The sequence below is a fragment of the Agelaius phoeniceus genome, chromosome Z, assembly GCF_051311805.1.
Source record: "Agelaius phoeniceus isolate bAgePho1 chromosome Z, bAgePho1.hap1, whole genome shotgun sequence".
NCBI classification, from domain to species: Eukaryota; Metazoa; Chordata; class Aves; order Passeriformes; family Icteridae; genus Agelaius; species Agelaius phoeniceus.
In genome coordinates, this window is record NC_135303.1 from 74,165,351 (window position 1) to 74,180,081 (window position 14,731).

At 34.7% G+C, this 14,731-nt stretch overlaps 1 protein-coding gene across 2 annotated transcripts in view; it reads right to left on the minus strand.

Moving 5' to 3' along the window:
- IPO11 (importin 11) overlaps window positions 1-14,731 on the minus strand; it is a 79,795-nt gene that overhangs the window by 42,202 nt on the left and 22,862 nt on the right. For both annotated transcript variants that reach the window (XM_077171198.1, XM_077171199.1), the window contains exons 11-21: window positions 13,679-13,749; window positions 12,148-12,340; window positions 11,218-11,370; window positions 10,911-10,954; window positions 9,925-10,015; window positions 8,647-8,694; window positions 7,904-8,009; window positions 3,934-4,060; window positions 1,881-1,914; window positions 1,659-1,699; window positions 478-594 (exon numbers count right to left, since the gene is read on the minus strand). In XM_077171198.1, the coding sequence (XP_077027313.1) occupies window positions 478-594; window positions 1,659-1,699; window positions 1,881-1,914; window positions 3,934-4,060; window positions 7,904-8,009; window positions 8,647-8,694; window positions 9,925-10,015; window positions 10,911-10,954; window positions 11,218-11,370; window positions 12,148-12,340; window positions 13,679-13,749 (1,025 nt within the window). The remainder of the gene's footprint in view (window positions 1-477; window positions 595-1,658; window positions 1,700-1,880; window positions 1,915-3,933; window positions 4,061-7,903; window positions 8,010-8,646; window positions 8,695-9,924; window positions 10,016-10,910; window positions 10,955-11,217; window positions 11,371-12,147; window positions 12,341-13,678; window positions 13,750-14,731) is intronic.

A 14,731-nucleotide genomic window follows, 5' to 3' on the forward strand; every position in this document is an offset into this window, starting at 1 on the left:
AACCTGCTATGCAGTTAAGGAGATTGCTTAGAGAAAACACTGACCCATATCAGTATCAACAGATCAATAAGAAATTAAAAATTTAACTGCACACTCCCTACGAGTGCAAAGCATTTTTCCCCAAAAATGCCTTTTTAAATATGTAAGCTAGTTTAAAATATTTGCTTAGATATGAGACAATTAGAATAAATCACAAATAAAAGAATAAAATTGCAAGAAATGCCACAAGACTTCAAACTCCTTCAGTACTCTTAAAGCTGATTCAACACAAAAAATACATTACTTGCATAACTTGGGGAAATTAACATTTTACACAAAAGATAAATGAGAATTGAGAAGAGCACCAAGTAATGCCAACAGTGCAGGCATCTCTGACAACAACAACCAGTCTATTAATTGATGACATTTTCCTTCACAACAAGTCCTCCTCCATATTCTTAGGACAAAGCTAAAACTGAAACATATATTAAAAAATACCTGCATATTGACTCTTTCAATCACACAGGACAGAACATGAAGAACATGCATTTTGGTGTCACATTGTGTTACTTCCTGAAGTAGCTGAAAGAGCAGTGTAAACATGGACTCCAGGTACTAAAAGAAAAATAAAGAAAAATAAAGAACCACCAATAAAGAAAGATTAGACCATTAAAAATATAACTGGTCACATGAACTGGTAATTTTCTCATATGCTTAAAACTCTAAGACGTAAACTTTGAAAACACTTACAAAGTGTGCAAAATATTACTCTTTCACTTTCAAAAAACCACACTACCCAATCCCTGACTAAGCAAGGTAAAAAAATTCAGATCTACCCCTACATACCAGTTCAAACATGAACAGTTTGAACGTATACCATTTTCACATTTTGATAAGTGTAAATGTGATTTCACGGGTAAAACAGGCTGTCTCTCTAGAAGGAGCATGTTATTAGAGTCAAACCAAAAGTAGTCTTCCAGCCTTTGGGCCAGTAAATAAAAGTTAAATATTGAACCAAAAAAGACATCTTAGAAAATTCCAGTGTTTACAGTCTAGAGGCACTCTGCATTTTGGTTTTGTTCTCAAGAGAGTTGAGATTAACATGGAAGTCAAAATAAAATGAGAAAACATATCTGCTAAATTTGAGTGACCAAAATAAAACTTTGGCATACTTCTCTCTTTCCACTTTTTACTAACTGAGAACAGTAATGACTATGGTAAAGAACACAAACACAGGAGAACTAGAAAGTGGTGCCTTTTAAAGGCACACTGTAACCACACACTTGTATTTAATATTTTTAAGAAGCAGCAGGTTGGAAAGTACTGTGTGAAACAAGCATGTAGAAGAGCCACAGAGTTGTGCAGATGTATTTCTTAGATACAATTTTAATATATTCTTATCATAAAGAAACTTACTATCTGGCAACACTTGGTATATAAAGCACTAAACTTACTGCTATAAAGTTGTAATAGCATAATACTAAAATGTATCTACACATTAGCAATTTTAACAGCAACAGTATGAGTATATATTTGGGTCTGTGAAGACTGAACATACAATACAAACATGCACACACATCAATTATTAAACAACACTGTTCAAAATGAAATTGGAAAATATATTTTCCTGCTTTTCTCTATGCATTTATCTACTCTTCAGAATATGTAAATGCTCTTACCGGTAAGAACTGGTCAGTTCTGAACTCAAAGTCATCTACAGGTAAACAAACATTAAGGAAAAATAATACAGACTGAAGACAGATACCAAGACTCAAATGAGCAAATATTTCATGGATACTCAAAAAATATAATGTGAAGAATTTGGTAGTAAGTTTAAAATTGATTGTTTTCCAGTAATTCAGAATTAAGAACTAATCAAACAGCTTTGCAGATAAGGATATTTAACTTCAGCGTCGTAGCTGTCTCAATACGGACCTGAAAGACAAAAGTCAAGAAGCATCATGCATACGTCCATTAAACATTTTGATTATCCAGAGTACCTGAGTACTCTGGATACAGAGTACATCTTGATTAAAACAGAGTACCTGACAATATCAAATCACTTTATGTTTTGGAAATTGAATCACTCTCTGTGTTCTATCATCCTCTAAGAAATGTAGTCAGTTCATTTTCATTCACTTTCATTTGAGTATCCTTTACATTTTATTTATCATAGCTCAAGTGGTAGAAATTGAAAAAACTACTCAGGCAAAACCTTCAAGGACAAGAAGTAATTAAACAAGAAGATATCTACTTAGACTGTGATAAAAATTCTTGCAATAGAGGAGATATTTTACTTGGAATTATCTCTGAAGCTTCCTGGCTTCACCAAGAAGCACAGAATCTAATAAACTAAAGTTAGACTGTTCTTCCTGTAGATGCTTAGAAATGCCTTAGAAAGCATTAAATAAAAACAGCTGACACAAACACACTTTGCTCTGCTAAAGCTGTCTTTAGGAATCACAGAAATTATTATTATGACTGGCAATTGCTACTTTATATGTATTTACCAAACTAGCAAAGTTTATTTATTGGTTGTTGGGTTTTTTTGTGGGCTGGTAGCCCAGTTTGTTTAAAAACAAAAACAAAATAAACGGTAGCAAAACCAGCATCTCAACTTCATCTCACCTGCTGGTAAACCAAAGTTGTAGCTTAAAACTACAGATTTGTACTTAACAGTTTAGCAACCAATGCCATTTATCATATCCTATTAGCAGGTATCTTTAAAGCCTAAATAACCATAGAATCACAGAATCATTATGGATGTAAGAAACCTTTAAGATCATCTAGACCAACCACCAAACCAGCATCACCATCACTAAACCATGTCCCCAGCTACCATATCCACACATTGTTGAGCATTTCCATTTCCACTGACTCCACCTGTTCCAATGCTTGACAACTCTTTCAGTGAAGAAATTTTTCCTTATGTCCAACCTGAACCTCACTTGGTACAGCTCAAGGCAAACTCTTCTTGCCCTGTCACCAGTTGCCAGGGAGAAGAGACCGACACACCTGGCCACAAGCTCCTTCTCAGGGAGTGATAAGGTCATCCCTGAGCCTCCTTGTCTCCAGGATAAACACCCCTAGCTCTCTCAAGCACTCTTTACAGCACTTGTGCTCCAAACCCTGCCCCAGCTCCATTGCCCTTCTCTGGACTCTCTCCAGCCCCTCAGTGCCTTTCCTGCAGTGAGGGCCCAGAGCTGGACCCAGCACTGGAGGTGAGGCCTCAGCAGTGCCCAGCACAGGGGGACAATCCCTGCCCTGGCCCTGCTGGCCACAGCATTGCTGATCCAGGCCAGGATGCCATTGGCCTTCTTGGCCACCTGGGCACAGCCTGCCTCATGTTCAGCTGCTTTCACCAGCACCCCCAGGTCCTTTCCAGCCACTCTGCCCCAGCCTGTGGAGCTGCATGGTGTTGTTGTGACCCAACGGCAGAACCCAGCACTGGGCCTTGTTGAACCTCACATCATTGGCCTCAGCCATGATCCAGCCTGCCCAGAGGGCTCTGCAGAGCCTTTGTGGCCTCCAGCAGATCAGCACTCCCACCCAGCTTGGTGTGATCTGCAAACTCACTTCATCAATGCTGTATACTAAAGAGACTAGTCAAAGAATAACTCAGTTCTACCTACATTAGTTTATAAATCACTGTAAGACATTTCATAATTTTATTCCTATAAAACCAGATTGTTGCTCTTGGAATTCATTTTCCCACCAAAGTCATCACTTATTGAACATTCAGGCCTCATTTAATGTATTTGACATTACTGTTCAGTATCTCCACAATGAAACATCACCACATCTTCCCAATGGTTTACCTCTTGAAAGACACAACAGACTTTAAAGGCATGACATCATGAAATTCTCTATCAAGTGTACACAAAGTGAGATATTTCTGTTTCATCTGTGATTACAACAAATGTGTAGTCCAAAAGATTAGCTATTTATGCTTACCACTAAGTCACGGTCTTGAAGCAAGTTACGAATTGCTTCATATAAAACAGGTCTCAAGTCTGATTTGAATTTTACAGAAATCCACTGTCCAATCAGCCATATTACTCGTCGGCGTATTGGTTTATACCTTTAAAAGTAGGAGGAAAAAATTGCACTTGTTAACTCATTGCACTAGTTGTTATAGAGTACTTTGATGAAAAAGAAATCCAAGAATCATGATGAAAATGTTATTGTCCAAAACAATTAAAAGACTTAGTTGTTCAATATCAACTTCAGTGCAAAAACTGAACTTTCCGTTAAAATTCTTCACAAAAAGGCTCAGGAAAAACCAGCTTACTCTGAAAAAGATATTTTTCATCCTAAATGACTGAATCTTGAATGTCTCCCTAGGGATGCAGTTCATTCTACATGCAGCACAACAATTAATAAAAATAAATGTTACATTTATTACTGCAGTCATGTTATCTACTGCTTTCACTATAGTTCCCAGCAATTCCCTTGATATTCTGTTTATGCTCAAAAATTTTAAGTCAGATACAATTTAAAAATGCAAACTTAAGGACTGCACTACAGCAACTGTCAGAGCAGTTCACTGCATCAGTCTAAAACTATTCTAAGAACAGACATTACCTAATCTTGCACTAGTGCCACAACAAGGGCACAAATCAAACAGCTTTAGAGTTGATGGGAAGAACAGACCAGAACAATGATTGAGAAAAGCATTTCACAGAGCTAATATTTTTCTCCACTGATCAAATAACTTATAATTATATGTTTAACTTACATATAGATGTATAAAGTTAAGAAAGACGAACCATATTTAGAGAATTTTCAATAATATATGGTTATCATAAATGTGTTTTTCACTTGAAGAATTACTCTCTTGTAAGCCATCAAGAAGACATTTAAACTGAAGTTATTGAGGTTTCTCTACCTTTAGTGTGTTTCATTAAACATTCCCATAACTATAAGACTATAAACAAAAAACATCTTCAGAGAACATGAAAGTTGTGGAAATGGCATATATAAAGTAATTCATTAGATTGGAACACATATCTAATGTGGAATAACGGTCCAGTGTTGCTTTTTGTTTACTGAGTGGCAGTGAAGCAAAAATAACACCTACTGAAGCATGACTTACACAAAACATTGCCTTATTAATGCACCCTTCGTTTTGTTCAAGAAGCTATGATGATAGAACTTTTTTTACTCTTAGAAGGCCCATATCTGACACAATCTTGTAAACATCAGAGTATTTAAAAAACTAAGTGATTTTATTGAGATTTTTATATATATCTATTTTTTTATATATAGACCACTATCACATAAAGAAAAGTTTTAAATTACATGATCAAGTACATAACAGTGTGCTGACAGCAAAGATTTTCAGGTCTGGTCATATGTACTATATGTTCAATACATATATCCTACCTCTGCATCTCTATATTATTTCTCTCTCTCTACATGGTAGACAAAATACAGCATGTTTTTGAGATTTCTTTGGGTTAGGTGCGTGTTTGGGTTTTGTCTGGGTTGAGTTTTGTTTGGGTTTTTTTGGAGGTTTTTTGTGGGTTTGTTTTTTAATACTGAAGTTTCTCATAGGTGCTCATTTTTTCTACATTCACTATTTCTGGGAAAAGCTTAGCTTTTTTTTTTAGCTTTTTTTCAGAAGATTAGCTTTTACAAAAAGAGCACACAGTGACTGAGTATAGGTCCACCACTAAGCCTGGTGGACCTAAAGCTCACATAGGAAAACTGATCATATTCCAAAATAAGGCCATCTCTCCTGCATTAGTCATAGGACAGTACCTTTAAGCAGTCTGGACTGCATCAGGTTGTCCAAGTCAAAAGTACTTTACTTTCTCTCTCAGGAGGAAATGTTGCTTTACAAGTGAGTAATTGCAACAAAAAAAATGTATTCAGTAACATACTTTCATGTTATGGAAAAGTTTCTCATTAATCAGAACAAAGAACTGCAAGTGCTAAGTCTGGCAGTGCACTATTTCTAAAAATCTTTTAGAACTTTTAATTCCATATTTCTTCTATTACTGTGGTCATGGTTGATGGGCTTACTATCAAGAGGTAATGAAACATTCAGAGAAAACAAAACATTGCAAACTCCACGCTCACTGACACATAGGTTTATGTTTCCAAACATCAACCAGTTCTGAACAAGCACACAAGTAACCATGGAGCATTCTGTGGGACAGCAGAGGATGCCTTCAAACCCACTCTATCTGAACTGCATATGTATTCCCCAAGCTGCTGTTGAAGCAGTACTCCATTGAAACCACAAATATTGCCTTCCCTTATTGCCATGGTGGTCTCCTATGATGAAGGCAGTAAAAGCAGTTAAAGTAAACAGGGTTTCAAAATTCCAGACAACTTCTACTGCAAGCTTTTGTCCCTACAGGAACTTACTTCATCCTGGGATATCACCAATGCCAACCAAATTGTTAAATCAGGTGTCTTCCTGACTGTAATACAATTGCATCAACAACACAAAACTTGTCAGTTTTACTTATGCTAAATGGGTGAATAGCATAAAAATGCCATAGCCAGCACGGGCTTCTAAGATCATGGCAGCCTTATTTGGGGACTGCTGCTGGAGGAGAACAACAGCAAATGAACAATCTTACACAAGATCTCCCATTTTTTCCTGCTCTTCTGACATTTAGCCTAATAATTACAGTACTTGGCAACTTGAAAATAGTAAGTAAATCTTAGTAAAAAAAAACCAGTCTAATGAGAAGAAGAATAAAAGCATTAGGAGACAGCAAGTAAACAACTGTGGCAATCATTCTTTGACACTAACATAAATTTATACGTCCAAAAATAAGTAATTAATTTTTTCAAAGTTTACTGTAGCAGAAAAAAGCAGTTTAAGTTCCACTCCATAGGAAACTGAACTCTCTTTGTAAATAGAGCGTCTAGAAACAAAAGAGCTGACTAGCAACCCATTATGGAAAATCATTTACAATTTATAGCAGCTCCTAAGGGTATAAGGAAACAAATTAGTTTATGTTTCACTTAAAAATTGCCACTGGTCAGATGATTTGCAAATGTAGAAGAAAAACATAGTAACAGTCTTCAAAGGACATTCGGGTCACTGCTGATGACTGTGTTGAGAAAAATAGGACATATTTATTTAGAGTCAACGGCTGATTTGAACTTGTCTGATAAGGATTAGCACGCACAATAGCGGTCACTGTCCTTCCCCTGGGGAGTGAGCTTCAGGGGAAGGGAGGAACAGTGTCTTCCAGATAGTTACAAAGAGCGACAGCTCAGTCTGTACTGAGATGCCAAAAACAATCTTTCAAAATACCCCATGATATCCACTGAACAATAGGAGGTACTCCTGTGAAGGCCATTTAAGTGAGGGTGACCTTGGTGAGAAGGAAACACCACATGGATTGTATAAAACTCTTCATGCAGGAGAAGGTGCAATCATCCACACTTTACAACACAACCCAAACCATTATTTCCCCTCTTTATTGCAGCAAAATTAACTGATCAGAATTACAGAGGGCTTGTATTTAAACTTAAAGAGAAGAACAAATCACTATCTTGGCTAAACTACCATGTTACAGGGAAGATTTCCACAGACTTCAGTTGAATTCTGCTGCCTAGAGGTCTCCGGAGGCCTAAATATCATTTTTTAAACAAGCAAAGGTGGTTATCCTGAGAAGGTTTAGTCAACTCTAATGTATGCAAGAAGACAGACAATGAACTTCTACAGAACCCTGAAATATTCACCACACAGTAATTTGAATAAGAACTGTCAAGAACACTGTCACTTCTGTGACTGCTATCAGTTATCTGTAAGCATTTCATACCTCTCCTCATCTAGTGGAGAGTATTTCAAGTTGAGTATTTTGCAGCTTGGCAATTTTTAGGCATTATATCTTATCAGACTTGTATCAATCATTTATATTTAAATGATGAAGGCATAACAAATCAAAGTGTTTACCTGTCATGAGAAACCTGTAGTTCTGCTAATAGTTGATTTTTAAACCATTGATCAAAATCCACACTATCAAATAGTTCATAAGCAGCCAGTCCAACAGCATTATACACTGGGGAAAAACGATAGTTATGCTTATTGTTTACTTCAATGTTAACTTTTTAATATTGAATAATCAGATTAATAGTCAAACCACATTTTCATAACCTGAACATAATAAAGAAAACAAAACTAAAGCATATTTTTCCAAAGAAAGTTTTATCAGATCATAATGAAAGGAAATCTGGTGCAAATTATTAGTAAAAGAAAAACACTACAGAAGAAAGGTTAGATTCTCAAAAAAAAAAAAAAAAAGTCAAAAGAACAATAAGGATCTTATTCTATCATCCAGGACAATTCCATAAGAAACAATTATTTTCATTTGCCATAAAATGTCCTCACTTGTAAAATGGACAGAGTATCTCTATTTTCTTCAGAAAGTATTGAAGGTCATTTACTGGGCACAGCAGAAAGAACAGGACAGTAAAGGAGATTGCTTGTTTCAGAAAAAAGCCAAAAAGCAGTGTATTTTACATAAACATTTTCAAAAGTGAAGACCAACATCAATGAAAGGAGAGTTAGGATTTAGGTCCCACTTTCCAAATGATTTTAAAAAAAATCTTGCAAATTCTTCATGCAATTTTTAAGAAGAAAAACACATACACAAAACTGGCTCTGTTACTTCAAAGATAAAGTAAAACTTAATTTACCAGCATCTTTAATCAGTATAGCATTGGTATTTTCCACGTTGGTAGATCCTACAAGCCAAAGTTAAAATAAATAAAAAAGTGTCACTAAAACAAGGAAAGTAAGCAACTTTGCACTTAAATGATTTAAGAAAGGAAGACATGCATTAGAACTGCTTTTGCTGCTTTTATTCAAATTACACGTTCAGTCATTTCAGTTTTGGTACTTTGTTTAGTGACTATATCAAAATCAAATTTCTGCTTTCACACCCTATTTTTGACTTACTTCTTTGGAGACAAACATTTTTAATAACAACATACACATAAGTCAGAAGCAAGTATTTTAAATTAAAAGACTCAAAACCTGCAAATTGCAGACAACTGTCAACCACATAGTACTACATCCAAAAGGGTCTTACACCTGATTTTTTATATATGTGGGCCTAAAAATAAATATTTTCTGAAGCCATGCCAAAACCTACACACAAAGTACTTTATGAACAGATTTTGTGAAGTCAGAAACCACTCTCAGAAAATGATTATTTATTTTATTTTAACAAAATGTAATGATCCTTTCTGATAAGCTCAAATACAAAATACTGTAACTCAACTAAGACAGCTGGGGCAAACAAACTGAGCTGAACTGACAGGGGAAAAAAAAGCCATTCCCACTTATTATCTTTCCAGGTCATTTTAAAACTTTGTTTGGGGGCAAAGAATCATAAGGTAAAACAAAGAAAATATTAATCACTCCTCAACCTATGAATAACTCAGTCTTCATACAAAAAAATCCCTAAATTTTTAAAGCAGATTCCTCAGATTTGGAAAGTTATCTAGACTCTACAAAATGACAGCATAACTTAAACTTTTTCTTTTAAAATTTTTTCTCCCTCCAAGATTTTGGCAGAGACACAGCATGAACTGCCTTGCAATATTTGAATGGGAAGTTCCCAACTATAAACAACCCAAAGAATTCATTAAGGTTGTGAGTAGATCACTCCTAAGAAAGCCTGAAACCTCATAAAATTAGAAATGCCACAACATTTGTCAAATATCTAGAATAGTTACAATTAAAACCAAAGTCCCTTTAGGACTTCCTCCTCCTAGATACACAATGCATTTTGTTATGGTAGGTTTAGAAATAACTTTGGAATATTAACATGTACTTTCAAAAATACAGAGAGAATGCACTATATAAAATTAGATGTTACAAGGTAAAATTGTTTAATAGTTGACAAGAGTATGTTATGAATGTAAACAATTCTACATTTTATACTTCCCTTATTTTTTTCAATAACTTACCTTGTAGACTGTGAACCATTTCCAAAAGAACTGGAGTAAGAGTCTGATTATATTCATGAAAAATATCAATAAAAAGGACTTCCATGCATGGCTGAAAAATTAAAAGATCTGGTTAGAATCTATTAAAATAAAGGCAAGTAAAATACATTTTATGCTAAAATTTTAAGTGCTGAATACCTCGCACTGAAAGTCACAATTTAGAATACAACAGCAGCAAAATTAATATTGTAAGAAATATCACTTTCTTTCTCCTATACTTTGTGCTTAACTCCAGCAAGAGTTTGATGGCTGTATCTGTATCAACCAGCTCTGTGGGAGAAGAACAGTCAATCTGTGGAGTGAAACAGCTGGTGCTGTGCCGCCAGTGACCATACTGCAGGTATGTCAACGGTTGTTGGTGTATTGGCTTAGTGGCTCTAGGCCAGGGACTTGGTCTGAACACCATTTTACAACCAGAACATACTATGTGCACCACGCTAGGCTTTTTAGTTTTAAAATAAAAGTAATCTGGCAAATAAGTTTTGAGATCTCTCTACAAAGCAAACCACAGCAGTTACAATTGGGAGACACACTACGACAGCATATTTCTGATTGGAACACAAAATTAACTAATAATTAATTAATGAATATAATTAGCTAATAAAGATGCACCTGGAACTTCCTTCACTCATCATGTCTACTAACAAAGTCATAAGTGATTACATTAATTATCAGTTTAAAAAAGAGACAACTTCTGCTGGCTTTAACCAGATGCTACATAATTCAAATGGTGAAGCAAACTCCTTTTCCCTCCCTCCTAAAATATGAAGTGCATAGATTCCCATGTATTTCATCAAGTTTGAATACTGAAAAAAGAACAAAGTTAAATTTTACTAAATCTGAAGAAGCAAAAGGATTTTTTCCAAATATTATCTGTCTTGGTTACAAAACTATCGAGAATTGCATTCAGGAATGTTTAATGGGTTTCTTTCAAACTGAACACTTACTCTGAGACTGTACTTCCAAGAATCTCCTCCAGTCTCTTCTACAGCTATTATTCCACAAAGACAAGAAAAAATGCATTATTTCAACTATGGTTCAAATAAAGTCTAGTGTTAAGTTAAGAGGGTATCATAGACTATCAAGAAATCTTTTATTACAAAAAGAATTTCTAGAAAGAATATTTGTCCAAGAAAACTGCAGGAAATAAAATGGCCAATATTGCAGTAGGCAATTTGTAGAGACAATGTGGATATGAAGCACTTAGGCAAATATCTAATTACACTACTACCAACTATACAGCATGTTTCTTACTGAAGCTTTCTGGATCCTCTTCCCACATAGTCAATTCTTCCTTTGTCAGCAGGAAATAGTGAGTGACTAATCTCCTACATATTTCCATTAGCGTTGGGTATGTGAAAAAAGCAGTCTTTATCTTATGTGCTTCAAGAGTTTCAGGGCTGCTGTCTGAAATAAAACATGAAGATTTCAGATTACAATTAAGTGGCTTAATGATAAAAGACTAGTCTAGTAAAATTAGAAAAATCAATCAAAAAATTCTTGTCCTCTGAGAAAAACAGAAAAACTGAAAAACCTTACTTTCATGGCAGACTTTAACTAACTTTCAGCTGGTAAGAGAAGTTTTTAAGCAAGTAATTGATTCCGACATATACCAGTATGTATATACAAACTTTTCTCAAATTCATAGAGAATGCTAATTGTTATCTAGTCACTTCCACTAATGTGAAAGTTGAGGTATTTTTTTTTTAATTCACACATACAGCAATGTATGAAGTTTCAAAATGAAACAGTCCTACAAAGCAAAACATATGAATTCCTTTATATACAATTGCATCTCCAATCCACTGTATTTCATTGTACTGGTATTAGTTAGTTACAGAAAATACACCATTTTATCAAACATATCTCATGGGAAAGACGCAACAAACAAGATGATGATAATAAACCAAACTCTATACCTCCGCCCTTTTTAAAATTTGTTCAATGGAAACTAGAACAATCAAAAAAGAAAAGATATTTGTGCTCCTTCTGCATTTAAAATTCCTTTGGAATGTCATTATCTAAGTACACTAATACTTTAAAAGTTAAAGTAACAATTCTCAATATAGAGGTAGAACCATATATATTTAAATAATTATTAAAACATTAATAAAGAAGTAACTGTTGAGAATAGCTAGCAAAATAATTCTCAAGACATAAAAAATTATTTCAGTAGTGAAGTACCTTCAATATTTTTGGATGGTTTGTATGCATAATTTTTTACGATCATCTTAATGAGATTCATGCATTGCACAATAAACTGCTCAAATACAACTCCTTCACCAGCTTCTGTGAAAACGTAGCTTACAGAGAACTCCAGTGATCTCTGAATCAAAGCAGTGAATGAGCAAGGATGTTGATCCAGGAAGTCCAAAAGCTTAAAAAAAGGAATTAGAAACAGAAAAATCAAACCACTTTTAGTTAAGTCTTATTAAATGCTTTAGTAACCTAGTTATCAAAAACAGGTGCCAATTTATATAAAACTATAGAAAACTGAACATGGACAGGATTTTAGGAAGAGATCAGTATCAACTGTTAATGAAGCATTATTTAATGGCAAAATTCTTGATTTTGGTTTGAAATGACTTTTAAGTATGAGGAAGAATAACAATTTTCAAATGGACCAGCTTACTAGTAGTAAATAAAATGTATCAGCCATACTTAAAACAGTGAGTATTTCAGCAGATAATTCATCCCTATTGGAATCAGTGTAAGCAAAAGCAGTATGAGGGCTATATAGCTCCTCCCCTAACATAACCAATGCAGTACAAGCACTTGCTTCCTCAACTTAGCTTTTCCAGTTAGTGATCTAAAATACACTGGTGGATTCCTTTAGTCTCCTTTAGTACTGCAAAAATGCCTAAACCTATATTCTTGCATGTGAATTTCCATAGGTGGTAGATTAATCAAATTTACTTTCTTTTCAGGTCTGTGAAAAAAGATTCCCATTTGCTATCTAAGTACCATGACAAGGACCAAAAATAATGAGTCAGAGCATTTTCAGCTCAATTTTGGTGAAGTTGATAGGTGCTTTTTACTTCTGATAACTAGGCTGAATATTTAAAATACACCCATGGCCTCCAGATAGAATCTGAAAACAATGGGAACTCTGTAGGTTTTGTAACTTTAAAAAAATAACAAAACCAAAAAAAAAAGGACCAAGTGTCTATGTTAACATTACCTTCAATACAATATGCATTTAACACTTGCACAGAATCAGCTGACAAGTCCAAGTGTATTAGCCAATACAAGCCTCAGAGGGCAAGAGTATGTTGGTCATTTTCTTTTGATTAGTATGGCCAGTAATTCCACAGAAATAACAAAGCCATAGAAACAGTGATCTAACTACCTATAAAAGGCATGATGAAAAGCCTATCTCTTCTTTATTCCTTAATACCAGTACCATTGTTTAACCAATGCTTCCCAAACTCTTCCTTAAACAAATCCTAGCTAAATAATTTATTTATGAAATGCACTTAATTTTGTTTGAGCTAAGAAAATGTACTCTTCACTGCTGCAGCTTACAAGAGCATGAGTAAATAGACACCCCTTTCTTCAAAAATACATCTCCTAACAAAGAAGTCTCAAGTTACAGTACCTTCCACTTCTTTGAATGGTCTGAAACAGACTCACTTTAAGGCATCTAAGTGTCTGGATGGGGACTGTTCCTCCAGAAATATAAGTGATACAATAACTGAAAGGAGATTTTACTTACCACTTTAGTGAACAGAATTATGGTCTTTTCTAGACGATCTCTGCATATGCTTTCTGCTCTTACACTTCTACCTGGTAAATCAGACATTTGACCACTATCATTTTTTAGACTTTCATTTTCATTCTGGATAGCTAGGTTTCAAATAATTAACACTGGAGAAGAACTTATTTTTACTGTAGTTAAGACATTAAGTTAAGCCTGAAAAAAGTTCTAGGGCAAAATAAATTCCAAATCAAATTCAAGGTAATGACTGGGAATAGAAAATATTAAACTGTTTCTCTCAACTGTACTGAAATTCACTGCAGTTGATCAGGCTATAAAAATTGTGACATCATTACAGAAAATTCAATTATAAAAGGCAGTTAAAATAATGCAAGCAAATGCTAGTACAGACAAAAAATAATTATGCATTGAAAATATAAAAATGTCCTTTTAATAAAACCGCATACTGTTGTGCTTTTCTAGAAACTCCACCTTGAAGAATAATTTATTATGGGCATTAGAAAACATTCTGAGTTCGGAAAAAAAACCAGACAACTTTTATTAAAAGAAAGAAAAACCAGAAAGGGTCATATTGAAAGCATACAGGCAGAAACACAATATAACAAAAGCAAACACTAATCCTATAAGGTAGTTGTACCTGCTTTTGCAAAACAATCTACTGATTAGAAATGTAGAAATGGGAAGGTTCAGCTCAGTTTTTGTCTTAGGACACAGAAACCCTTAAGTCTTCATATTCTAGGGGACTACAATAAACACCAAACCTCAGTATGGGATGGCCTTCAATCCCTTCTATTCAAACTCTGCACCTCTTCAAAAATGAAATAAGAGCCAGAAGGAGCCTGACTGTAGTATAGCCAAAGTGACAATTGGAGGCAGTTTCCATCTCTTCTAAAAATGAGGCTCAAAGCCCCAGTCAGACCTCTTACTGAAGTACAGGCTCCTGAAACCAGGAACTTCACCAAAATATCAAAATTACATATAACTTACTTCAAAAAAAATTTCCTCTTCAGTTTAGACATCTATTCTTGTAAAAAGTGTTGTTGAAATATT